Genomic DNA, 26,318 nt, shown 5'->3' with positions numbered 1-26,318 from the left:
TGCTAAGACTTGAAAATCTAGCCTAACATTTCTAAAATTAGAGAAAAAACTTGGAGTTTAACCAAACGTTAGCAATATCTCATATTGGAATTTGCATCTTTGTGATTGCAAAATAGACGATTGTTACTTTTGCGAAATGTAATGTATGCTTGAAATGCCTTTGTTTAATATTGGTATGAATTGCAGATAGAGAACAATGGAATGTAATTTTCAAATTACTTTACAATTTGGAGTTAGTTCATAAATTTATGTAAATATAATTCTGACCAAATTCTGTTTCAAAGGATAAAAGAGATTTGAATTGTTATTATGCCTTTCATGATCTTAATGTTCCAAGGTGTTTCATAGCCAATAAAGTAGTTTTGAAATATAGCCAGTGCAGTAGCAAAATGTGACATCAACAAGAACACAGTAAGGTCTCAGAGACTTCACTGTGTGGCACTGTGGTACAGTGGTTAATTCTGCAGTCTCGTGGTACCAGGGACATGGGCTGACCCTCGCCTCAGGTGCTGTCCATGTGAAGTTTGCACTTTCCTCCCATGACCGAGAGTTTCCACTGGGTGCTCCGGTTTCCTCTCTCATCCCAAAGATATTCTGGTAGGCTAATTAGCTACTGTAAATTCCCTTTAGTCTAGGTAAGTTGATGGACGTGCGAGAGATCAAGCTGAGACGAACTAAAGTATCAAAATGTGATGTCACTGATTAGCTCTATGCATTTCAGTCATTGTTCCCGGGCCTCATGGTGACTAATGAATAGAATCACAGCTGGGATCTCTGCAGGCGATTGAGCCTGTGTCTCGGTGGCATGGGATTCACTTGTATGGAACTTGATTGGCACTGTCAATTGTAGGGCAGAGGCATTGGCGTGGGAACAGGGGAAGTATGGCCATAGACAATTAAGACATGTATTCTCCCATCTTTCTCCAGCACAACCACTTGCTCTCCACCTCCATGGCAGCCCAATGCTCCTGTACTGTGGCTGTCATGTGGTGTACTTTTAGGCCCTGACTCGCTCTCCATTGGTAAATGCAGCAATAATGAGGCAGTAGCAAGCTCTGCAAACTGCTGCCATCAGAAAATGCACAGGCAGCATTATAATGAAGGAAAAAGGGCACAAGCTACCTCAGTGATTTTGTTTTAAATGGTAAATTACACCAGTTGAGTAATTTTGTTTTGTGGTACCCTGATTGAACTTCAGAGCAAAATGCACCACCCACTTAGTGCATTAGAAATGGGTGAAATTCTTGGGTCTTGGGATAAAATGAGAGATTTAAAGGTATTTCCTTGAGAGACATTTCAGTAATAGCATGATTTGGCCAAACATCTAGATGTATGAATAATTCTGTTTGGAGGCGGGAGTAACAATAACTTAAGGTGGTGGCAGGGGCTCTGATGCTGTTGGTTGCCTTATTTGTCCTATATCACAGTGGGCTGTACACCCGATTGGCTCTGCTGGGCAATGACATCAATTCGTCAGTACTGGAGGAAGTGATTGGCTGAAAATATGCAGGAACACCTTATCTATGGTCACATCACCTGCATGAAGTAGTTTTTTAAAACAAAACTGCATCCTTCAGATACTTTAATGGGGATGTTTCTTTTTGGGTACTCTACATCAAGCCACACTCCAGCTACATGGTTATCAAGGCTTAGGATCTTTCCAGTGATCAGGACATCCTGGCCAGATAAGCTTGGATGGGCTTCTTGGTCGGCATGGGCCTGTTTCTGTGCCGTATGACTCCAAGACTTTAATAACATTGACCTGCATGACTAAACTCAGAAAGCTAGTGTGTTGCTGCAGCAGTTAGTGCTGCTGCCTCCTAACTCCAGAGACCCAGTTTCAATCCTCACCTCAGCTCTATAGTGTTTCCATGTTCACCCTGTGATTGTCTGAGTTTCTGATGGGTGCATGGGTTTCCTCAAAGTTATGCTGAAAGGTTAATTGGTCACTGTAGATTCCGGTAAATGGCAAAAGAATCACGGGGGTATTGATGGGCATGTGCAAGGGAATAAGTTTCAGGGCTACAGGGAAATAGGAGGTTATGACTGTGACTGATGGGCTTCCTCTCTCCTGTCCTTTTTATTTGTACTACTTTATTCATACTTCAAAGACAAAAAAAAATCATGGTTCTATATGGCACAGCCAAAACATGGATTCAATCCCGACCTTGCAGTGCTGTCTGTGTATAGTTTGCACACTATCCCTGTGACTGCGTGGGTTCTCTCTCAAAGACGTGAGGATTGATGGGTAAATTGCCCAGAGTGTGTAGATCAGTGGTAGAATCTTGGGAGTTGATGGAAATACGGTAAAAATAGAAATGAAATGTGTATTTGGGTGCAGACATGCTAGGCTGAAGGGCCAGTTTCTGTCTCTTAAAACAAAATTTGAATACTATATTTGAGCTTAGTGATTCTCAGTAAGGTTTTGAGTAAGTATAGTGAATGGAATAACATGATCGAAAAATGAGCAAATGTAAACCAATCAATTTTCAGAAGATATTTAGTTAGAATTTGTAATGTGGCAGGCATCTTAATGTCAATGCCCAACCTGGCAATGAATTTGAGATTCCATGATATTCTCAAAGAAAAAGGGCAACCTCCCTGCTGACTCCTGGGAATCCTACCTCATGATAATAGTAATGATGACTGCCAAAATTATAATAAAAAAAACATCTCTAGTCCTCACCAGTGTCCTCCAGAGGAGAAAGTCTGCTGTCCTTACCTGGTCCACATATGACACTGGACCAAACTCATGTCCTTGGCTGTTAAACACCCCCTGAAATGGCCTTGAAATCCCCTCAGTTCAAAGCCAATAGGGATGGGCAATAAATAATGGCTTACCAGCAATGTTCAAGTCCTGAAAAAAAATTAACTTCTTCGGTTGGAGAAGGAGCATTTGGGATGGTCATATCAACCTTGAGCCCAAGTGTTGAGAGAACACAGAAGCCCAGTGCAAATGGTGAAAGGAACGCACCATCACACGTGCCCATTCAAAGAGACACTTCCTGCCCCAAGAGTCAACTTACAACCGACTGAACTGGAGAGGGAACAAGCTATCCTTGACCGAACGCACTTCCGAAGAGGAAGAAGGTACAAGTGGTCTCCATGAAGAACACTTGAAAGGCTTGTGGCAAGAAAAGTCTGAATATTCATGACGCAGAGAGAGATCTGTATTAATGCAATACTTGTATATGCAAGTGCCTTGTGCTTAGTGACATGATAGCCAGTTATTTGACAGAAGAATGATTGATTTAGCATTTTGAGGCTTATTTTTGCTTGAATCCTATCCAATAATGTTGTGACTATTGCATTGACTGAGTGACTTTTTGCCTTTGGCTTTAGCAGGAGTAGAACCATATCCATACAGGAATATTTTGAGGGAGACTTAATGTGGTGACTGGCAGAGTTGTAAATTAGTGCATTAAAAAGAAAACTCATTTGTTACACAGCTGAAGGTATTGTTCGTTGTCAAGTGAATGTGTTGTCCTTTGTTCGTTATCATCTAATTGCCATATCTCTTAGTTGGCCATGAATAGTTCTTTTCAGAAAAATAACAATAAAATTCAGTATTGTAAAAAGGAATGGATAGCTTATCAGTGTATGAAAAGAATTGATAAAATAATTGAATAATAGTATTTTTTCTGAATATAAAAGGATGACTGCAATTATTTGGAATGTCATAAAATCATATCAGGTACTGAGTTTTCACAGCTCTTGGCTGGTGGTACTGCTGGTACTTTGCATCACTCTCGAGCAATAATCATTTATACAACTTTTACAAAAATGCTCTTTATGGATGCATGTAGTCATTATTTTAATTGTTTTATTTATTCTTTTCCTCCTTTGGCACATTGGCATCTAATTTTATTGCAGTGCTGTGCAGAGGACAGATCTTTTACAGTTCTTTGATATTATTGAGTGAAGAAAATGTTGAAGAAAAATAATGGGGTAGATCTGCTGCTGCCCTAAGATTTCCAGTCGTAGTTCCTCAGACCAAGCTGTTCCTTCCATCCTGGTCCAGATCATAGTTTTCTGCAAGGAACAGCGCAGGGCCTCCCTTAACTTGTGGATTAAAAACAGTGTGCCCCCAGCTGGCTCTCAAGCTCTTGTTTAAGTTGAGTGATTGCAAATGTATTTGACATTCATAAACATTAAATATCATCCAGGGCTAGTGGAAAAAATTTAATAATAATACAGAATTAAAATTAGTAAAAATATCAGTTGAGACAGACAGAGACACACCCATTCTCTTTTTTAAAAAAATTAAAACATTTGATCTAACTTAATTAAATCAAATTCAAAACTATTTCAAGAGCAAAAAAGACTTTGACCTGAAACACTAATTCTGTTTCTATTTCCATAGGTGCTGTCTGCTGTGCTGAGTTTGATTTTCTTTTAAGGTTCAGGTTGTTGACCTTTTATCAGAACCAGGAAACGAAACAAATTTTCAGTTGCAGAGAAAAGATGAACAGAAGGAGAGAACGAAAAGGAGTATTTGTGGTAGAATGGAGACTAGGAGAGTGAGTGACTCAGATGCGGGGGCTGGCTGAGGGAAGGTGGCCAACAATAAAAGCAATATCTGGGGAAAGTGCAGAAAGAAACAGGTGAATGGAACTTCACTCCTCTGTGGTTATAGAATGGTACTGGTGGATTGCTAATGCTGTACCATTATTTAAAAGAGAGAAAGGGATAAACTAAGTAATTACAGGCCAGTTAGATTAACCTTTGTACTAGGTAAATTATTGGATTTTCATTTAGTAAGGCTCAGATTAATCAGTCAGCATGGATTTATGAAGGGAAAGTCCTGAGTAATAATTGAATTTCTTGAGGCCGGTGCACTTCAGGATGTTCTTAAATAGCAAGATAAACCGGTAAGATTGCCAAAAATGTGTTTGTCTTGGAAGATGTGTTTTTGGTCTCTGGATGACAGGAAGAGAATGGTAAAAAGACAGGTGGATGATAGGAAGAAAGTGAGAACTTCTACCTTATCTTTCAGCTGGTATGTCTCATGGATTCCAAAGAGCTGTCTGAACTGGTGCTGGTTTACTGTGGTGTGTATTCAGCAAATGCTTTGCCCAGCCTGGGAGCTAGGACATCTGCAGAATATGGTTGAGTGCAGAATTCCTGTAGTTGGTGTTCTGCTCAAGGGAAGGCTGCGCTTCTGTCTTTGCTCTGGAATTGCTGGCATATGCCTTGCTGATCTTGGTGGAAGATTTATCCCAATGTGTTATGATCTTGGTGGGAGGTATCATATAGAAACCCAAGAGAAAGTAAAATGGTAATATGCATTCACTAAACTTCATACAGGTTATAATCTTTAAAATTAGCAATATTATACATCTGTGACCACAGAGTACATAGCAGTGATGCATACAAGTAATAATTCATGTGTATCACATTTTTAATGAAATAGTGTGTGGCAGAAGCAAATGAGCAGTTGAACTACAACCGTTTTGTATTATCTCACCACCTCCAAAATGCAGATGTTTAACTATTTCACTGTCAGCCACATTCCAAATGCACCATTGCTTTGTTAGCTTGATACTTTTAATAATTTGCATATTATAGTGTTTGTATTTTATTCATGTGCTCAAAATGATGCAACCTTTTGAAGAAGATTAAGCCTTGTTTAAAAAAAAAATCAGCTCGCAGGGAAATATTTAGATGGTGAGTCTGAGTTAATACAGTGGTCATGAAAAATATATTGAATTTTTTTTGAATGTTTGCCAGGGCAGTTATGTTACATTACCTCCTTTTATATTTTTAAAAAATGAAGCTTTTATTTATTCTGACCCTTTCTGGTGAGCTCCTGGCATCAGGTTATGTGTACAAGCTATTGATGTTTGGTGATGGTTAATGTGCTAAGTGCTTAATAACCCATCCTTGCATTCCAGCTGAGGGTCATAATATGCTGCTTTAGGCAGTTCTGCTCTCTCTGGAGCCCCTACTTGACCTCTCCCTTCCGAATGAGCTGCAGGGACCTGAAAAGCATAGGCAGATTCTGTACTACGTGAACGGATCTGTATCATTTGCTGCATCAGTCCAAGGGAGTAAGTGAGAATACAGTTCTTAGCTTTTAAACTTTGACTGTAACAATAGTTGCTCAGCCCAGACCTCTCAAACCAATTGTGAAGATGATCTTTTTTGAAGTAAAATATCAGGATTATATATTTTCTGGATATGGAATGAAGCAAATAAGACTGGAAGCTTGGGGTTGTGCAGCCAACCAATGCAAAGACATCAGAGTGGTAGATTTATATTTCCTCTGCTCAGCTGGCTTCCATGCCTTTTGTAGAACCATTTAAGGTTTTAGTTCCCTTGATTTAAGTGAAGTGTGAATCAGGTGGGATCTTCATCTGGTGTACAATCTTCTGTGATAGATTACCAATCAGTTGATGAATGTTATTAAACTAGGTCGATTATTGTTCCAAATCTTTTAAAATTTCGTTGCATAATTGTTATTCTTTGGCAGTACCTCAGAATGAGGATAACTTGCTTCCACTCTGGTTCTGTGGATTCTGAGGTGACAGACGCCACTGTGGGCAGACGGCACATGATAGTGGGGTGGGTGGGTTGTTTGTGAGGTGATGCACTCCTGCCGTCATTTTGTGCAAAGCTTCTGTGTGCTCCTCGTGCATGGCCTTGAGGTTCTCAATAGCATACCAAATGCTGCTTCTCCATTTTGAGTAGTCATACCCAGTGGAGAAATTGCCTTTTTTCAAGGAGGTTTTGAAAACCTCTTGAATCTTTTCCTTCGTGTGCCTAAAAATCTCTTTGGAACTTTGAATAGTGTGTGTTTCTGGAGTTTGGTAAAGGCCATGCAAACAACGTGGCCTCCCTACTGTGGATATTCGAATTGGAGAGGATGCTGATATTGCTTATCTTTCCAGTGAATTTGGAGGACTTTGAGGAGACAACATTGATGGTGTCACATAATATACAATGTGCAACGTGAAGTATGTGAAAGTCACTTTACATTTCACAAAAGACTTCAAAACTAAATGAATGTTGATTTCTGTCAAGTGACACCACTTACTTTGATCTATTAACACCTGTACTTTTTTTTGAGCTGTTCACAGCCAGACGAGCTGTGATTACCGATTATGATGTATTTATATTCAACATTTCTGCTTCTACAATCTTTTACAGAGGGAGTTTCAAAGACTCATGACCCTCAGAGAAAAAATTCCAACTCATTTATGTCTTAAATGGGTAACTTTGATCTGTTGTTCTATATTTTCCCAAAAGAGGAAACATAGTCTCTATATCTATCATGCCAAGATCCCTCAAGATCTTCGAAAATCAATGAAACTGCAGATGCTGAAAATCTGACATTTTCCTTTTGGGCCTATATATACCTTGTACTCCAATACCAGATTTCTGCTGAAATGGAGTCTCTGGTTGCTTGCTAAAAAAAAAAGTGGCAGGAGCTGTGTATTTGTGGCAATCTCCTCAGCGTCACCAGTTTCCTTGCTCTCTCAATCCATCTCAAAACTCTTGCTTGGTTTATGCCTTTTGGTCCTGCACGTTACTCTCTAATATTTCCTTTCTTCCCTTTGGCATCCTCTTCTTTTTTGCTGGTGTTAAACCATTTGAAACTACCTCCTCTATCTGAAGAATGGTATAAATGCATTTTGTTGCTATTGTTATTTTTGTCAAACTTGCTTAAGTGTTACTACTGAGCACAAGATTGGGGGGGGAAAATGATCATTTTTGTAGATTGTAGTTTCCCTCAATAAATATTTCGTTGTTTGTGGATTTTTTAATTTTTTGTTTAAATATTTCAATGTCTAGCTTAAACTTGGGTGCTTGTTTCAGTTCTTATTTTACACTCAAAAAGATTTAAAATGTTAGTTGAAGAGGATAAGGTCTTTCCTCTGTTTTCTGTCTGTGAGAATTCAATGCTGCGGGCTGCTCAGCCAGCTTCTGGACTCTTGCTGGGTGCAAAGATGCCAGGATTCTTGGATTCTCCAAGAACTGATGTCTGATCGTAGTAGTTATGATGTTATTGGACCAGTTGCCAGGTCATTGATCTGAAGACGAGTTTGAAATCCATCATGGCAGCTGGGAAATTTAAATTCAATTAAATAAATCTAAAGCTAATCTCAGTAATGGTGATTATTAAATTACTGTATTGGTTGTAAAAACCCATCTGGTTCACTGATGTCCTTCAGGGAAGGAAATATGCCATCTGGTCGTCTTCATGTGGCTGCAGACCTATTGTTGTTGATTCTTAACTATCTGTGGGTTTAAAGGCTATTGATGATGGACAAATACTGGCCTTACCTGCAAGGTCCACATCCCATGAATTTATAAATTAAAGAGCTGGGATGTCTTCATCAGAGATATGACTGGATCCTTGTTCAAGGTAGTTTGGAGGGCAAGGTAATTGGAAATTCCAGGCTATAAAATGGCAACATCCACGAGGAAAAAAGACAGGCCAACGCTATTAAATAAGTGCTTGCTTTCTGCAGATTATTTTGTGATGCAGCTGCTGATTTTTGTAGCCAGGTTAATTACCCATGATGCCAAAAACTTAATTATAAGCAAAATTGGCTACTTTCCAATGAATTTGATATTTAAACGAGAGACTAAAGCTTAAAAGCCAAATTATATTACCATTAATGGCTGATAATTTAGATGTGTGACCTTTCAAAAATGATGTTTTCTAATTATAATTGAAATGACTCTATAAGTGGGTTGGGGGAGTGCTGAATGTTAACTCTTCAAAATAAATTGATATAATGCCATAATATTTAATAAAATGGATTCTTTGATAGATAGCACGGGACAATAGGATAACAACAAGTAAGGTTATAATCTCTGGATTGCTTCCGGCGCCATGAACCAGTGAGTATAGGAATAGAAGGATAGGTCAGATGGGTGTGTGGCTGAAGGGCTGGTGCACTGCAAGGAGCTTTTGGTCCCTGGATCATTGTGACTTGTTTCTGAGGAATGTGGGACCTGCACAAGAGGGACAGGTTGAACCGAAGACCAACATCCTGGTGGGGAGATTTGCTGATGCTACTGGGGAAGGTTAAAACTGAGTTGGCAGGGGAAATGGGCTCAGAGTGAACGTTCAGAATGGGGAACTACGGTTACCCAGAGGAGGAAAAGTTAGCAAGTTCATCAGGGTAAGTTCAGTACAAAGCAGGAGGGTAAATGCACATGAGGGGAATACAAAGCTAAATTGCATCTATTTTAATGCAAGGAGTCTAACTAGAAAGTGGACTCAAAACTTTAACATGTGGGGCTGCAATATCGTTGCTGTTACTGAGACATGGTTGAAAGACTGGCAAAAGTGGCAACTCACTATTCTGGGGTATAGTATTTTCAGGTGAGACAAAGGGGATGGAAGGAGGAATGCATTATTTCAGTTCCAAGGGAGGATATCCTGGAAAGCTGCTCAAATTAGGCTCTGTGGGATGAGATTAGGAGCAAAAAGGGTTTTGTTACTTTGCTGGGGATGTATTACAGACCACCACAAGTAGACAAAAGAGAGAGCATCAGGTAAGCAGGCAAGTAGCAAAGAGATGTGATTTTAAAATAGGTTTATGACACTGGGGATTTCAACTTCCCAAATATTAACTGGGATTACCTTAACGTAAAAGGCTTTGAGGGGGTGGAATTTTTGAGGTGTGACTGGGAGAGCTTTTTGACACAGTATATAGATAGACCAACAAGTGAAGAAGCATTACTGGACCTAGTCAGGTGGAGGGAGTGTTCGTGAGGGAGCATTTTGTAGATAGTGACCATAATTCTGTATATTTCCAAGTGGTTATGGAAAAATGTAAGGATAGACAAGGAATCAAGGTCTTAAGTTAGGGGAAGGCTATAAAACAAGACAGGACCAGGCACAGTAGGAAGTATTCAGAGGAGAAATAATGAGAGTTCAGGACCATTATGTTCCTGTCAGGGTGAAAGCCAAAGGTAATAAGTACAGGGATATTGAGGGTTAGATAAGGAGAAAAAAAGGAAGCATAGAGGAGGTATAGAGAGAACTAAAGACAGGGGAGGCGTGTAATGAGAATAAAAAGTGTACGGGAAACAAAAGAAACTAGGAAGGCAAAGAGGGGTCATGACATATCATGGGCAGACCTGATTAAGGTAAATCCAAAGGTGTTTTGTAAGTACGTTAAGGACAAAAGAATAACCAGGGAAAGAGAAACAAGGGACTGCAGATGCTGGCGTCTAGATGAAAAACATGATGATGTTGGAGGAACTCAGCAGGCCAGGCAGCATCCGTGGAGGAAAGCAAGGTGGTCAACGTTTCAGGTCAGGACCCTTCTTCAGAACTGAAGATAGGAAAAGGGGAAGCCTAATATATAGGAGGGAAAAGCAGAGCAGTGATAGGTGGACAAAAGAGGGGAGGCGGGGTGGGCACAAGGTGGTGATAGGAAGATGCAGGTAAGAGATAGTGATAGGCAGGTGCGGGGTGGTCCAGGGAATGTGTAGGGTCTATCAGGTACAACAGGGGTAATCTGTGTGTGGAGCCAGAAGGTATAGGAGAAGTCCTAAATTAATACTTTGTATTGGTATTCACAAAGAAAATGGAATTTGTAGTTGGACAGTTCAGTGAAGGGGTGGATGAAATTCTGGTCCAAGTCTACATGAATAAAGAGGAGGTACTCAATGCCTTAGAGGTGGATAAATCTGGTTGGGTGCAGGGAGGATGTTTCACCTGACTGAGAATCTAATGGCCAGGGGGCACAGTTTGAGAATAAAGGGGTAAGTCATTTAGGATTGAAATGCAGAGAAATTTCTTCACTCAGAGGATGGTGAACCTTTAGAATCCCCTACACCAGATAAATGTGGAAGCTCAATTGTTGCATCCATTGAAATGCAGATCAATAGATTACTGGGAATTAAGGGAATCAAGGGATATTGGAGGAATTCTGGAGAATTGTTTTGTGGTGGAAGATCAGCCATGATCCATGTGAACAGTGGAGCAGGTTTGTAGGGCTGGATGGTTGACTCCTGCTCCTTTTTCTGTTTCTTATGTTCTTGGGACTTCTTATTACATTAAAGTTGCTTTGGAAGACAAGTTATAGTTGTTATAGTCATACAATTTGTGTTTTTTATGTTATTAAATAGGAATTTATCAACTAGCCTGCTGTATCATAAACCCAGATCCTATTTTGTTGCTACAGATTGTCAGCAAATGGACTGTAAGCCCTGAATATCCATTGGAAATTTAAATGGTTTGCTTGACTTCAGTTCTATGTTAACTTGCAACCTCTGGCCCATGATTTCTCTAAGTGGAATTTAGCAATGTATTAAAAATATCAAAGCTATGCATCAGGAACACACTCCGTTTTGTGGTGGAAGGAGTGGACCACTTCACGAACTGCTCACCTATTTTCCCACCAGCTATCGCCTTGCTCATCTATGGAAGAGTCTATCATTCCCACAATGTCATTAATTAGCAAGATTCTGCATTTCCTCAGGACACATCTTTCAAGCTCAAGACCATTCAAACTAGTCTCCTCTGCTGTGATTGCCTCTCAAGTCCAGGCAACACTATTCTGTTTCCACTTTTGTTTCTTGCTATTGTGCCTTGTTTTGAATTGTCTTGGTTTGGAAAAGGCTGTTCTAGGCAGTGCAGCCTTATTGGTGAATTAGTTCTATATCAGAAAACCAAGTTTTATTAACATTTATCAGTCGAACATTATGAGCAAATTGACTTTTTTTTTACTAATCTTCCTTTGTGCCATGGGTTGTTCTTCCTTGGTTTACTTGTCCAACATTTCATATGTTGCTTATTCAGGTATCCCCTTATGATTGATTGTTGATCTGAAATTGTAAAGTTCATTCTTTTTTCACATTTATGACATTTATGATTTTGAGGCCTTTCTGTTGTAGAAATACTTCATTCCTGATGGCAAGATAATTTTAGTACTATATTTTTTAATTTGCACAATTTAAATGAAGCTCCAATAGTACGAAGTTGAAATCTGGGTTGAAATGTAATTTGTTGGAAATTTTGAATACAATAATTTTCAATCAAGATGATAAAGTATGACATGGTAATGTAGCGGTTAGCATAACACTATTACATCGCCAGCGACCCAGGTTCAATTCCGGTCGCTGTCTGTAAGGAGTTTGTACATTCTCCCCATGTCTGCATGTGTTTCCTCCGGGTGCTCCGGTTTCCTCCCATGTTCCAAAGACGTACAGGTTAGGAAGTTGTGGGTGTGCTATGTTGGCACTGGAAGCGTGGCGACACTTGTGGGCTTCCCCCAGAACACTCTACGTAAAGATGCATTTCACTGTGTGTTTCGATGTACATGTGACTAATAAAGATCTTATCTTAGAAAGTTAATGGGACACTTCCACTGTCCTGAGATCGCTGCTTGCTTACCCTTGGGTCACACTGTGTCTTCCATCATGGCCCTGGGCACAGCTTTCCAATGAGAAAGGCCATCACTGTTGTTGAACATCTTCAACATACCCAAATAACAAGCAATATCAAAAAATAAAAAAAAATATTGAAAAAATTAAAATGATCAAAAAAAAGTTTAAAGATACACACATCTGCACACGTACACATAAACTAAGATTATTTTAACTAATAACTAAATTAAGTGGAAAGCTCTACTTACCTTGTTGACTTTACCCAATTCACTTTAATAGAGCCATTGTACTTTGTACTTTGCCAGGTCTAACTTGTGGCAGGCTCAGCAGAGAGGTTTCCCAGCCTGAAACCTAGCAAATCTGCAAAGGTTGCACTGCCAGCAGAGCACAGGTGCTGAGGGTGGATATCCTGCTGAGCAAAAGGCTACGCTTCATCCTAAGCTATGCAACAACCCTTTTATGGGCTTATCCACTGACAGATTTTGGCGGATGATTTGCCTGAATCTGCCATTTTGCAATTAACATTGGTCTTTTTTAGCCAGACCTTTTGAGCTGATTTGAAACAGTTGTTTTCTCCTTGAAATCTTTTTATTTTCTCACCAGTTCTCCAACCTTTGCCTGCCTTTCACATCCTGTCATAATTGCATTCAGTTTTCCTGTTTATTTCAACTTGTAGTCCATCTCAGGTGTACCATTTTGATGTGCAGCTCATTTTTCACATCAACTCAGTTCACTGCAGGAAATGCATAATCTAGCTTTTATCCAATGGAATTTAACTGCAATTTTTGGGGAAAAGAGGTTACAAGCAAAATTAATGGGGGGGGGGGGGGGGGGGAATAGAATGTGATCCAGCATAGACTTGATGTGCTGTAATGGCCCTTTTCTTTGTCAACAGGAAATATGACACATGAAAACAGAAAATACAGGAAATAATCAATAGTTATTTATAAAGTGACAAAAGAAATGGAATCAATGTTTGAGTCGATGACAGAGAACAAAGGGAGAGGTCAGAGATAAAGTTGACACTGGCAGAGATTGAAAAGAGTGACAGCTGAAAGGGGGGGGGGTAAAGGTTTGTGTCGAGGAAGAGTAAATAGGAGGAGTTGAATGGAATCTGAAATACCAGAAGACAGGAGAAAAACAGAATGCAGGGAATGTGATTACAAGACTGGAATGGCTGATTATCTGAAACTCCATGTTGGGGGTGTAATACACGAAGATAAAGTTCTCTTCCTGCAACATGTGTTGGGCTTTGTTGCAGCAGTTTAGGTGGTTAAAGACACAGATATTAGAATGGCTATTGGATGGAAAATAGCACAGCAACTGGAAGTTCAGAATGATTTTTACAAGCTGCAAACCAGTCAACCAGCCTGTACTTGGTTCATTGATGTAGAGTTGTCAGCTTTGTGAACACTTTCTGCAGAATGCTAAATTGGAAGCTGCATCACCAGAAAAGAATGTCGGTGGTCCTGGATGACAAATTAAAATGGATGGTTTTGCATCTCCTGTGGTTGTTTGCATGGGCAGTAGTGATGACAGGGAGATATTGATGGAGATGGAAGAGTAGCCCTGCATGTGTTGGAGGGAAAAGTCCCTTCAGAACTGTGAAAGTGGAAGGGAGGGGAGGGGAGTAGTGAGATCACTTTGGAGGTGTCTAAAGTTGCAGTGGGTGATCTGCTGAATGCAAAAGGTGAGGATGACGGAAATCCATCCTTGTTCCTGGTGGGAGTTGAGAAGGGAAAGAACAGAAGTGTGGGAAATGGAAGAAGCATGTTTGAGGTTCTATGTCAACGATGATGGTATCCATGGTTGAGGGAATAAGAAGACATCTTGAATGTGCTGGTGTAGAAAGTAGTGTCGACAGACTAGATACAATTGCGATAAAGAAACTGGGAAAACAAAATGGAGTTTTAAACGGAAGCAATGTAGGTGGAGGTGTAGTCAAGGTGGCAGTGGGAGTTCTTGGGCTTGCAGTTTGGGCAAAGGGTACTCAGACTACCCTGGCGTAGGATGGAAATGCATAAGTATTTCATATTCACAGTACAAATGAGCCAGTTACGGCCAGAAACTGAAAATTGACAAGGTGTGAGAAGTGCCATGTTTATTGAAGGGAATAAACGATGAAAAGAGAAAGGAATAGACTCAAGGTAGGTAGATGAGTGATTTGGAACGTCGAGATGGATCTCCAGGACAGTTCTACATGTGGATCTCGGGAAGGAAATATGGGTAAGGGACTTTGAGGTTAGAGAATATAACAGGAATATAGTGACCACAGGTGTACTTAATCGTGTACTTCTCTTCTGCTTAAGAGTGCCATCTTTTGTCACTATTTTGGCCACATGAGATAGGTGTATCTTAAAAATTCTGCAGCCTAGCAAAACTTGATATCTCTACTTGTTAATTGTCTGAAGACCACTTGGAACTAGCTTCCATAATGGGATTAGTGATGAGATTTCTTGGGCATTGGGTTAGCTTTAAAATGGTATTCCTGCTGAGAGGTAATGGAGCCAAAGGTGGTACGATGGCAGAGCTAACAGAGCTGCTAGCTCTCAGCTTCAGAAACCTGGTTCAAACCTGACCTCTGGGGCTGACTGTGTGGAATTGCTTGTTCTCCCTGTGACACTGTGGATTTCTTCTGGGTGCTCCAGTTTCCTTCCAGATCCCAAAGACTTGCAGGTTGGTAGTTTACTTTGCCACAGTAAATTGCCCCAACTCTGTAGATGGGTGGTGGAATGTAGGGGAAGCTGATGGGAGTGAAAGAAGAACAAAGTAGGATTAGTGTAAATGAGTGCTTGATGGTCAGTGCAGACTTGATGGCTGAAGGGCCTGTTTCCATCTTGTGTTTCTCTGACTCCTGATTTTGTGCTATAGGCATAGATGCTGAGAGGTCAGCAGCTCTCCTGCATGTGGTTGATTAATAATCAGTTAGCCTGCTTCATGAGTGGGATCTGGAGTGGTAAATCTGTCACAGATGTGGGATTTTATTACCATGCCTCAGATACCCTTGTAAGCCAATGCATAGTTGAACAATTTGCTTCTAGCCTGCTCAAAAACAGATCGCAGTCATCAGGATGGTGCTGCCAAACTTTTTGAACTTGGATTATTGAAGCTTGTAGTTCATATCCAGCAAAGACTCCATATTTGTGGTTTTCCAGTCATTTATTTTGTACATTGGGTTTCTTCATGACCTTACCTGAACCATTTTTTTCCCCCCAAATCTACCATTTTGGTAACATGTGACTGTAGTTAATAAAGGCACAGGAAACCTATGCTTAATGACAGTCTGGACTTGTTTGTCTTTGCAATACGAAAAACTCTGGCAGACATTGAATCTTCAAAATGATCAACTAAAACAGACCTCAAGAAAAATAGAATCGAATATTGTGGGCCATATCTTTGTCAACTGGACAAACACTAGAATGCCTTGGTATAAAAGCTTGAATTAATTATTAAAGGCTACAGAATATAGCTAAGCATATTGGATTTCAGATTGATTGACAAGGTTGAAGAAAAATGAAAGACTGGCATTGCCAACATTTACTCGTTAATGAAGAGTAAAACTTGGCAAGGTGCAAAACTGGCAACCGGCCTGAACTGGCCCTGTTCTGGTCCAATGGGCTGAGTTAAAGTTACCCACATTTTCATGCAGAAGGCAAACTCTGGTTCTCCTGGCATTGAGTAAATGGATGAATGTTGGGGTTGAAAGGGAGACATTCTTTTATCAGGGAACAGTAAACTTTATCCATGAGGGTTAGAGATAAAAGTTTGCAGCCTTGTTTAAGTGATAGCATCGGATTTCAGCGTCAGAATGGAATGAAACTGATTATAAGGATTAATTTCAAAATAAACACGTTATACCACCACTATAGTGAGATCTGTTCTATATTTTAGTTTTGTGCTTACAACTTCATTGAACTTTCATCGAAAGCCAATTATTGTTACTTAAAACTGTATGCTATATAGCAAGGTAAAAACAATGATATTTTTCAGGTCTTGAATTCGAAACAAAGATGTTATAGCAAATTTAAAACTTAAAAATAAGTTTTTCTAATAGTTTTTAATTAATTTCCAGAACAAAGCAGAAGAGATGACTTGGAAGCATTAGGTCATATGTTCATGTATTTCCTTCGTGGCAGTCTTCCTTGGCAGGGCCTTAAGGCAAGTCTTTTTTCCCCCCATTCTTTTTATACTCAAAAATGCTGACTATGGCTAAATATTGCCTTGGTACACAAATGGTGAATTTACTTTCTCTTTCCAGGCAGACACATTAAAAGAAAGATATCAGAAGATTGGGGATACCAAGCGAGCGACACCTGTCGAAGTGTTATGTGAAAATTTTCCAGGTAATTAGAGAACTTTGAAGTCTCCAGACATCTCGGTCACTTAAATTGATTAGTTTATTTCTGCAACATCATCTTTTCACTGCAATGCGCAGTATTTTACGAGCTGCATTGATGGGATATTATTCCTATTGTTTAAGAAATGGGAAGATGCATAATACTATTTTAATGATTTGTCTTTATATATAGCAAGTGTTAGTGTATTTTGAGGCTTGATTTTTCTCGGTTATTGAGATGAAATTTAACTCTGAACTGTTTTTCTGGTGATCCTGTTATCTTGGATTTGTGGATCTGAAGTTGCTGGTAGGATCTGAAAGCTATGTGCAATGGTGTTTTTTCTGTAGGTTTATAAGCACTGTTCAAATTCTCAGCTAGTTTTTGTAGAACAGCAAAGATTGTAGCCACAGCAAGGTAACAAGGCCACAGGTTGTGTGTTTCACAAGAAAATGACTAAAGACAAGTTGTTGGTGTTACAAAAGTTGAAGCACCAGAAGTCTGTAATGCTCAGGTTCAAACAGTAACAGAAAAATTGAGGAAAATTTAGTTCAGAAGTTGAGTTTCACATTATATGCATCATGTAATGATGGTCTTCAGTTATATTTCCCACTTTGCTCCATCTGATTCTGAAAGCAGTGACTTCTTTACTGCACTGCAAGCTTTCAGGTTTTAGCTGCTTCCTCCTTGTTGCATTTATTCAATTATGACCCTAATTACTGAAAAGAAAACAGGTGTTCCTTAAATTGTTTCTGCTTCTGTAGCTGCAACAGTGTGTGCTGGACTTGTAGCCTCTAATAAGTGTCTCTTTTACACATGCACTGTTGAAAAACTGCTTTTAAATAACAGATGAATTTTGCTTTATACATTGCTTGTGTCTTCACAGAAGAGTAGAATGACACAGGCATGAACATTAAGGTGAAAGAATGTGAACTATTACAACTGTATAGGAGGTCTAGTGTCTTTTTAAGTAGATATTTCACTAAACTCAGGTAAAATATATCTTGTGTTCTTAAAACAAAAAGCAAGGGAGAAAGCTTTCATTGTGCCATCCACTTTGGCTGCTGAATGGTATAAGTGGACTGGAAGTCTGCTGATGTGTTACTCTTTTTTTTAAAAAAAAATGAGAAAAGGGTGGAAGGACTATCAAGAGAATCCCAGCATTGATGGTGGGCAAGTTTTTAGGGGGGGAAAAAAATTCAGGTTCAGAGTAAATCAGCATTTGGCAAAGCATGGATTTGTTAAGGAAAAGTTGTGTCTGACTTAATGGAATTTTTTTGAGGTAATAAGGAGATTGATGAGAGTAGCATATTAGAAACATAGAAAACATAGAAACACCTACAACACAATTCAGGCCCTTCGGCCCACAAAGCTGTGCCGAACGTGTCCCTACCCTAGAAATTACTAGACTTACCCATAGCCCTCTATTTTTCTCATCTCCATGTACCTATCCAGCAGTCTGTTAAAAGACCCTATCGTATCCACCTTCACCACCATTGCTGGCAGCCCATTCCACGCACTCACCAGTCTCTGAGTAAAAAACTTAGCCCTGACATCTTCTCCATACCTACTCCCCAGCACCTTAAACCTGTGTCCTCTTGTGGCCACCATTTCAGCCCTGGGGAAAAACCTCTGACTATCCACCCGATCAATGCCTCTCATCATCTTATATAACTCAATCAGGTCCCCCCTCATCCTCCATCTCTCCAAGGAGAAAAGGCTGAGTTCCCTCAACCTGCTTTCATAAGGCATGCTCCGCATTCCAGGCAGCATCCTTGTAAATCTCCTCTGCACCCTTTCTATGGCTTCCACATCTTTCCTGTAGTGAGGTGACCAGAACTGAGCACAGTACTCCAAGTGGGCTCTGACCAGGGTCCTATATAGCTGCAACAATACCTCTCTGCTCCTAAATTCAATTAGATGGTTAGATTTTATTAAGGTGTTATAGTTCCACGTGAGCAATTGATCAGGAAAGTAAAAAAAATGCATGGAATCCCAAGGGAAAGTGGCAAGTTGGATTTTTTTTAAAAAATGCTCATCGGTGGAGTGGGGTGGGGGGGGAAGGGTAATGGTCAGTGAGACTTCAGTAACTAAAGGGATGTGTGTACTGAGGTTCCACAGGACTTACTTCCCATTCCCTTGCCCTCCATAATGTTTTAATGACAGACTTAAATGTACAGAACAAGATTAGGAAGTTTGTCTCTGATACCAACAATGGCAATGTGGTTGACAAATGGGGGAGAAATTTCTACGTTTCATGTAGATAACGGTGGACTATTGAGGTGAGCATAAAAGTGGCAAATGGAATTGAATGTGGGGAAATGTGAAGTTGGGAAGAACAAACATGGTGAAAGAATACATGATAAATGGTAAGATGCTGATATATAAAATTGTGATGCTCCCTTGTGGATTTGTGTACAGAATCTCAATATTTGTTTTCAGTTTAATGTGGATTTTAAATTCAGCTTTAAAGTAGTTATTATTTGCAAAAGGCTCAAAAGTAGTGCTGAATTTTTTGCATTGGCTCACTGCCATTGATTTTGGTTCATTTGAAGTTTAACAGGCTTTATCCTGGCTGGTTGTTTTCATGGGTGCTGTTTCCTCCTATCTATGCACAGGCCTTAAAACAATTTATAATTCTGTAATTCTGTAGCCAATTCTGTGACCTCATGATAGGTGCTATTGAGACATTTTCTTGAAACCTACTTAACCAGTTATGAGTTTAATTTGAAAATTGTTTATGTGGCAATATTTTGGTGTAAATAATAGAATATTTTAAATCCTTGACCAGAGAAGGACTAATCTTCTGACAAATATTTCTTGGTGAAATTAACATCAGAATATATTGAGTACACTAAAGCTTCAATAGTTTTTCTCCATTTACAGATATTTTAAAAGTGTGGTATTTAGTAACTCCAAGATAAATGTTGAAATTAAAATTTTATGTTTTTAGAAGAGATGGCTACATACTTGCGTTATGTAAGAAGGCTGGACTTCTTCGAGAAACCAGACTATGATTACCTAAGGAAGCTCTTCACAGACTTATTCGATAAGAAAGGTTACATGTTCGATTATGAATATGACTGGATCGGCAAACAACTTGTAAGATTAAAAATTAAATCAGTTATCACATTTCTTTTTGCTAAATGAATATAGTTTCTGTAAAATCAAAATGCTACAAGACCTTAAATATTTATGGATGGAATAAAAATTTTCTTGACTTCAATCTAAAACATGAGCTATCTACTTGCTGTTAGGATAAAGTATAACTTGGGAATATTGGAAAGACATTTGGAAAAGGAGGAAAATCCTTTTGTTGTGCCCTATGTTTGAACAAATGATTAGCTAGGCAGTCCTGCTAGGGGCAGTAGCATGAGTTCAACGCTAAATTAAAAAGCATGGCCTCTGGTAATAATCTCCACATGCAAAAAGGTTGTATTTAAGTTCTTAATTTATGCCATTTGGTGAAACCCCATTTAGCCTGCTGACATTTATGTAAATAGTTCAGGTGTTTATTCTACTTCTAGTTCAAAATATTAATCTGAAAACAGATTTAGAAACAGCAGTTTGTCTGTAATCAGTGTAATGTAAGTGATCTTTCCTGCACTTAATCTGCTCCTATTTCCAGTCATGCATCACCTTCTCTTGTTATGAGCAGCTCAAACTGATATTTTTCATTAAAATTCTTAATTGCTTTGGTCCCTAGATGTGTTACACTTTCTCCTTGAGATGTTACTCCTTTTTTCTTTGTTTCTCGATTAAATAATTCTTTATCTTTGATTTCACTTTCCACCCAGCCACCTCTCTTCTGAAATCTCTATCCCCCTGTAATTTTTCCCAAAGGAGCAAGTCAATACAAAGCCTCGCCTTTTAGTCTTTCTGTAACCTTAACATGTAACAATCTAGTTTTACCACGTCATTAATTCATTTCCACATAACTGTCCTACAACCCTACCACTTCCAGTTTGTTTTCAACTTCCATGAAATTCTCAATCTAAAACATGATGTCTTCCATGCACTGTAATTCCTTCACAGCCAAAGATTTCCTTAACTGTGCTGTCAGATCTATCCTTGCACTGATTCTCAATAAGACTATCAAGGTCCCTTGACACCTACTGTTCCCATGAAGAATAAAGAAGAGCTTCCACTAGTTTGTAAATATTTGCTGATTGTGCTATTTCAGTTAATTATTTGCCATCCACAGGACAATAGCCCTTGCATGTTTTTGTCAAATCTCCAGGGTAAGAAAATTTAAATCAGAATAAGTCGTCAATAAAAATTGTAAGCAAAATTAAGGTTTAGTTGCTTAGAAATGAACATCAGCACTGAAGCACCAATTTTAATATTTCTTCCTTGTAATCCTCACTAACAATGGAGCTGACCCTAGAATATCCTTGATGAATTTTTTTTTCAGTGTAGAGCTAGGAAAAAATCTTATAAATTATTTATTTTTACATTTTCAAATGACCTTTGAAATAATTGCAACCATTAAAGGAGGACTTCCATTTACATAGTGCTTTCATTTGGTCTCCTGAGGAACAACCTAAAGTGGTTCACATATCTTGAAGTGCAGTGCCCTGTACTTTTAAAGAATTCTGGCAGCTAGTTTGCCCAGAGAAAGTTTCTTTAAACACTAGTGCATTAAAAAACCAGCAAATATTATAGATGGTCATGTGGATGGAGTAAAGTCAGTGAAGAAACTGGAAGAATTCTCTGTTCCTTGTCCAGCTGTCCATGAAGTCAGAGGAACGATAGCATAGAAGGTGTCAGTTTGTCTCCTTGTTTCTCTAGTGATGCTGGCACAGCTATTGGCAGCTGGGGCATTTAAGTTAAAGTAAGTAAATAAATTGGGAAATAAAGCTAGTCTCAGTAATAATAACCATTAAACTGTTGGATTGTCTTTAAAAAAAACCATCTGGTTCACTGATGTCCTGTAAGGAAGGAAATTTGCCATTCTTACCCAGTTTGACCTATATGTGATTACAGGTCGATCGATGTTATTGACTCTTAACTACCTTGTTCAGGGCAGTTAGGGATGAACTATAAATGCCAGCACTTCCTGTAATGTCAACCTCTGTTGAGCGAATAAATAAAAGGAAGTTCCACTGAACTCTGTGACTGTCCATCAGAACAGATGGTTGAGGTCCAGTTTAATATCTCACTTAAAGGAGCACATGTTTATGATGCGTGAATATGCTGCAAGGTTAAGCCTTTCTATTTATTTCTTTTTCCCTCAACTATTTGACAGTAGTCTTGTAAGGAAGTACTACCTTTTAAGCAGTGCCTTCCACGATATCTAGATAACCACTTCACAGCGAATCGCATGCTTTTAAATTATAGCCACTGTTGCATTGCAGGGAAGCTTGACGGTAAGTTTGTACAAAGCAAGATGTCAGCACACTGGTAGAACCTCCATATTCTTCTTTGACTAGGGCAAGTATTGATTGTTGGTGCCTGTGAGAGCAGCTTTGGTTTTAACATGTTAGCTGGCAGAAGACATATGTAACGGTAAAGAACTGAATTAACTATTTTGATATTGTACTGTGGAGTGGAGCATGAACCCAGCATCTTCAGGCTTCAGTGAAAGAGAACAGTCACTGTAGCAAAGAAAGGTACACTGTTGATGTCTTCATGCTCTCATTTGCATCCAGAAATATTAATTAATTGCTGACCATGGGGACTTGGAGCATTTTTGGGCTATTATTGGGTGAAGTGGATTTATGTTTATAGGGCAATAGCAGTATTGTGTATTTCTAGTGGGGGGAAAAATAAAGTGCTTAACTAAATATTTTAATTCAGTTCATGTTGGTGCTTCAGCTACCTTTTATTTCAGAACATAATGTCATTTTTTTCTTAATTACAGCCCACTCCAGTTGGCTCGATTCATACAGATAATGCTCTCACAACAGCGAATAGAGATAGTCATCAACACAGGGATAGAACACAAGCCAAAAATCAGGTAGGTTTGGCAATGTCATTGTGATACGGTTACTGTATTTCTACTTGCAGTAGAATTTATTTAAACTGCTTCCAGAACATGAAGTTACGTTTTTGCTCATTTTGTACGAGCTTTGGTTTCACTTGTTCTGTTGACTTCCGTTGTAATGCTCTGGAGTAACCCGTAACAAAATTGAAGTAAAATGAGTGAATTTGCTATGGTCAGGAAAATATCTTCCTGCTGTTGACCTTAGTGGCAAAATTATGGTAGTGTTTACATTGACTGCGCAAGATTTGAACGTAGGGAGCTTATGTCAGAAGAGTAATGAGCAGTTTGAAACCAGAAAGAAAATAGTAAACAGAGCTCTACCTACAGATCTGTTACATGATCTGAAACTTGCGTAGATAGACTATATCGCAGCAGGATCCCTGCTTTATTGCAAAGCGCATGAAGGAAAATCGTCAGTAAATTTGGGAATGGAATCGGGTCTGGAATTAATGTCGGGGCTGTCGTAGGGGAAAAAGGCTCAGCATTTGGGGTCAGGTTGTCAAACTCAGGTGTGGATATTGAGAGGAACCATAGAGTGAAGTTTGAAGGCATTGCAGACTGGGGCGAGGAGTATAAGAGAGGTTGTGGACTGGGGAATTGGGAATAGGAGGGTCATCAGTTTGACACCTATTTGTTGATCTACTGACAATGCTCAATGACAGGTGCAGTGAATTGAATCACATGACTGAATTTCCCATGCAAAGGTGCTTTTTGCAGTTGTTGGTGACACCGGGTGGGTTTCCGACATGGGAACACTTCATATATGAAAGCACAATTTGCAGCCAGAAGTGTAAAACTGAATTTACATCATGGCATGAATTGACCTGAAAATCATTGTAATTACATTCCATACCAGAAATGATTTTCATACGTATGTAGCTGAAAATCAAAAAGGGATACCTATCTGAATTTCTTCACCACTATGTAGGGGAAAACCTTTCTCCAATCAGAAAAATAGGAAATGTCTTTATCATAGATATTAAAGCCATTCTCAGAGTACATTTGTAAGACTGTACAGTATTCAATTCAAGGCAGATGAATGGTTCTAAGTTGAATTTTGAGGAGTATTGCCTATCTAAGTGACATACTTATGGCTCACTGAGATAAACATAAATAATCCACCAGTGTGATGTACAAAAATTGGCCAAGTGCATTATTTCTGTGAGCTGTTTAATTGAGTTTCTTCAGGCACCTTGAGAATCCAACTCAAAGACTTCAGGGACAGGGCAAGTTGCTGCAGGAGAATTATTTTGGAAACATTTCCAGCACGTAGTAGTTAATTTGTGATTTTTCTCTATCCCAGATACAATTTTTTTAATGAATTTGCTATGCTATAAATATTGTTCATTTGGCCATATATTGAGCTAGGTCAAAAAACACGACAACAATCTGATTGAAACTTAATTTTTCCAAGTGGTTGTGCAGTTTTAACAAATTTGCTGTTTTACATTTTGCGAATAAGAAAAGCTTGATAGTTAATCTTATTGTTGCCATGGACACAGTCACTGAGCCACCCACCCATTTATTTCATCACGTACTCCCTGTTTTAGTTTTTCGGAATTAATTGCTTATGGAGCATCAGCAAATGGAGGAACTTGTCTGGTACCTTGTGAGGCTCTAAGCAAGATTATAAAACTCATAATTGGAAAATGTTCTCTTGATCGTTTGGATCTGTATTGGGATAGCATTTGAAGCATGTATTCATGTATGTTTTCATATTTGAAATATGTGACACCAAAATAATAACTGAATATATAACTTTTCAACATTTTCACTTCAGTTCTTTTGTTCAAACTAAAGAACGGGTCAATTTTAATTTTTATTGGGCATTGTCCTAAAATGTCTGCAAGCTCTTTTGACGATAAATTACTTTTTGCAATAAAATAGCTCTGCTTGTATAAGCAAATGCTGCTGTTATTCTACAATAGCACTATCCAGTAAGCAGTCCCAGTTGCAATGTGGTATAAAATGCCAGTCCAATAGAGCTCTTTTATTGCTTTGTACCTCGTTCGTGCTGTCTCACTAAATGTTTGAAAGATCAATTAGAAATGTTGTGGCATTTTTCAAAATACTGTAACAGAATTCAGTTATCTTTCAGTGTAGTGTTGGATTCAAAAAATGTTATTCATTTATGTGCCACATTTATTTTGCATAAAAATAAAGAATACTATTTGTTGAGCTTATTAATGTTGTTATGGCTACTAAAAGTAAATGCCATTATTAACATTTTCCTAGCTTTCACAGCATAGTATTGGTAATTAGCAAAGCAGCAGTCACAGTATCTTGGCTATGAATTATAGGATTGCCTGTCAGGTTTTAGAATGAATGTGGTCTGGGTTTATGTCACATTTCCTTGAAAACCATAAATCTGAGCACTATAATAAATTAAATGAAGATGGAACATGTAATTCTGGTTCTAAAAGGCAAGTCAGAACTGTCAAATTTAATAGACCTTTTAAGAAAATGAAGAAATACATAATAATTTTATGGATTTCAAAGAGACACTTGATAAAATGCTGCATAGAAGCCTTACTAAGGTGCGTGATATTTAAAACAAAATGCACCAATGTTAATAACAAGTTGGTTATAGAATAGAAAATAGTAAACAGGAATCAATACATTATTTTAATTGGGAAGATAAAATCACTGATATTATCCCAGAGCCGGTTTTCAAATCCTTGTTTTCCATACGTGTAAATGGCCTGGATTCAGGGGGAGGGATTATAATATCAATATTGGCACATGATACAAAATTAAGATTTATTGTAAATACTATTTCAGGATTATCTAGACAAGTCAGTCGATTGGGTCTATAAACGTTTCAATACATTTCTAGTGGATATGTAAAGCAAAGATGCATTGATTCTTGAGCTACTTGCTGGTGTGGGGGAGTTTGGGTATCTTCCTCAAAGATTTTAATTTTGGAATAGTTTTTCAGACTGGACTGAAGCTAATTTTTCACTCAGCCATTTTCCAGCTAAGAGCCAATTTACTCAGTGTCCTAAGACGGGCCACCACCCTCTCAGATGTTGAAATTGTGGCATCAGACACTCCAACCAGTCACCTGTGTTTTGGGGCTAGATTATAATTTCCATTACTAAATGTGTTTGGAATAGGATTCAAACCTATTCCAGAGTAAGAAGTGGGAATGCTGATGCTAAACAAAGGTAAGCTCCTTAAATAGGGCCATAGAGTGCAAAAGCCAAACATACACTCTTCTAGGAGGGGGAATGTTAGCATCAGGTCCAATCAAAATCAGAGAGGTTTTTTTCCTCATAACAAGTTAAAAGGGAAAAACTGTTTCTATTGGTAGCATAAATTTAAGAGTCACCAAAAGAGTAAAGGAGAGAGATTTAATTTCAGCATGTTTCAAGGAAATCAAATGCCATGCCAAAAACTCTGATTAAATGAAAATCATAAGTAGTTCTTCAACATTTGATGCATTTTGGGAAGTTAAATTAGGCTAGGATATACACAGTGAATGACAGGACCCTGGGAAATGTTAGGGAACAGAGAGACCTCTGTTATAAATTTTTAAGTAGGATAAGACTAGGTAGGGAAAGAATTAGTTCAGATGGAGGACATGGTGGTGTGCTGCAGCTGCTTGATGTGGTGCACGATGACCACGTCTGCAGAAAGTGCTT

At 38.8% G+C, this 26,318-nt stretch overlaps 1 protein-coding gene across 10 annotated transcripts in view; it reads left to right on the top strand.

Annotated features, from left to right (window-relative positions):
* LOC127572438 (casein kinase I) overlaps positions 1 to 26,318 on the top strand; it is a 180,866-nt gene that overhangs the window by 121,322 nt on the left and 33,226 nt on the right. For 8 of the 10 annotated variants that reach the window (XM_052019701.1, XM_052019699.1, XM_052019695.1 and 5 more), the window contains 4 exons: positions 16,427 to 16,516; positions 16,617 to 16,697; positions 19,642 to 19,790; positions 22,552 to 22,647. In XM_052019701.1, coding sequence (XP_051875661.1) covers positions 16,427 to 16,516; positions 16,617 to 16,697; positions 19,642 to 19,790; positions 22,552 to 22,647 — 416 coding nt within the window. The remainder of the gene's footprint in view (positions 1 to 16,426; positions 16,517 to 16,616; positions 16,698 to 19,641; positions 19,791 to 22,551; positions 22,648 to 26,318) is intronic. The other 2 variants (XM_052019702.1, XM_052019698.1) reach the window with 1 other exon arrangement.

The sequence above is a fragment of the Pristis pectinata genome, chromosome 7 (genome assembly GCF_009764475.1).
Source record: "Pristis pectinata isolate sPriPec2 chromosome 7, sPriPec2.1.pri, whole genome shotgun sequence".
In the NCBI taxonomy this organism is placed as follows: Eukaryota; Metazoa; Chordata; class Chondrichthyes; order Rhinopristiformes; family Pristidae; genus Pristis; species Pristis pectinata.
The sequence above is the reverse complement of the archived record's forward strand: the minus strand, read 5'-3'. Positions and strand labels throughout refer to the sequence as shown.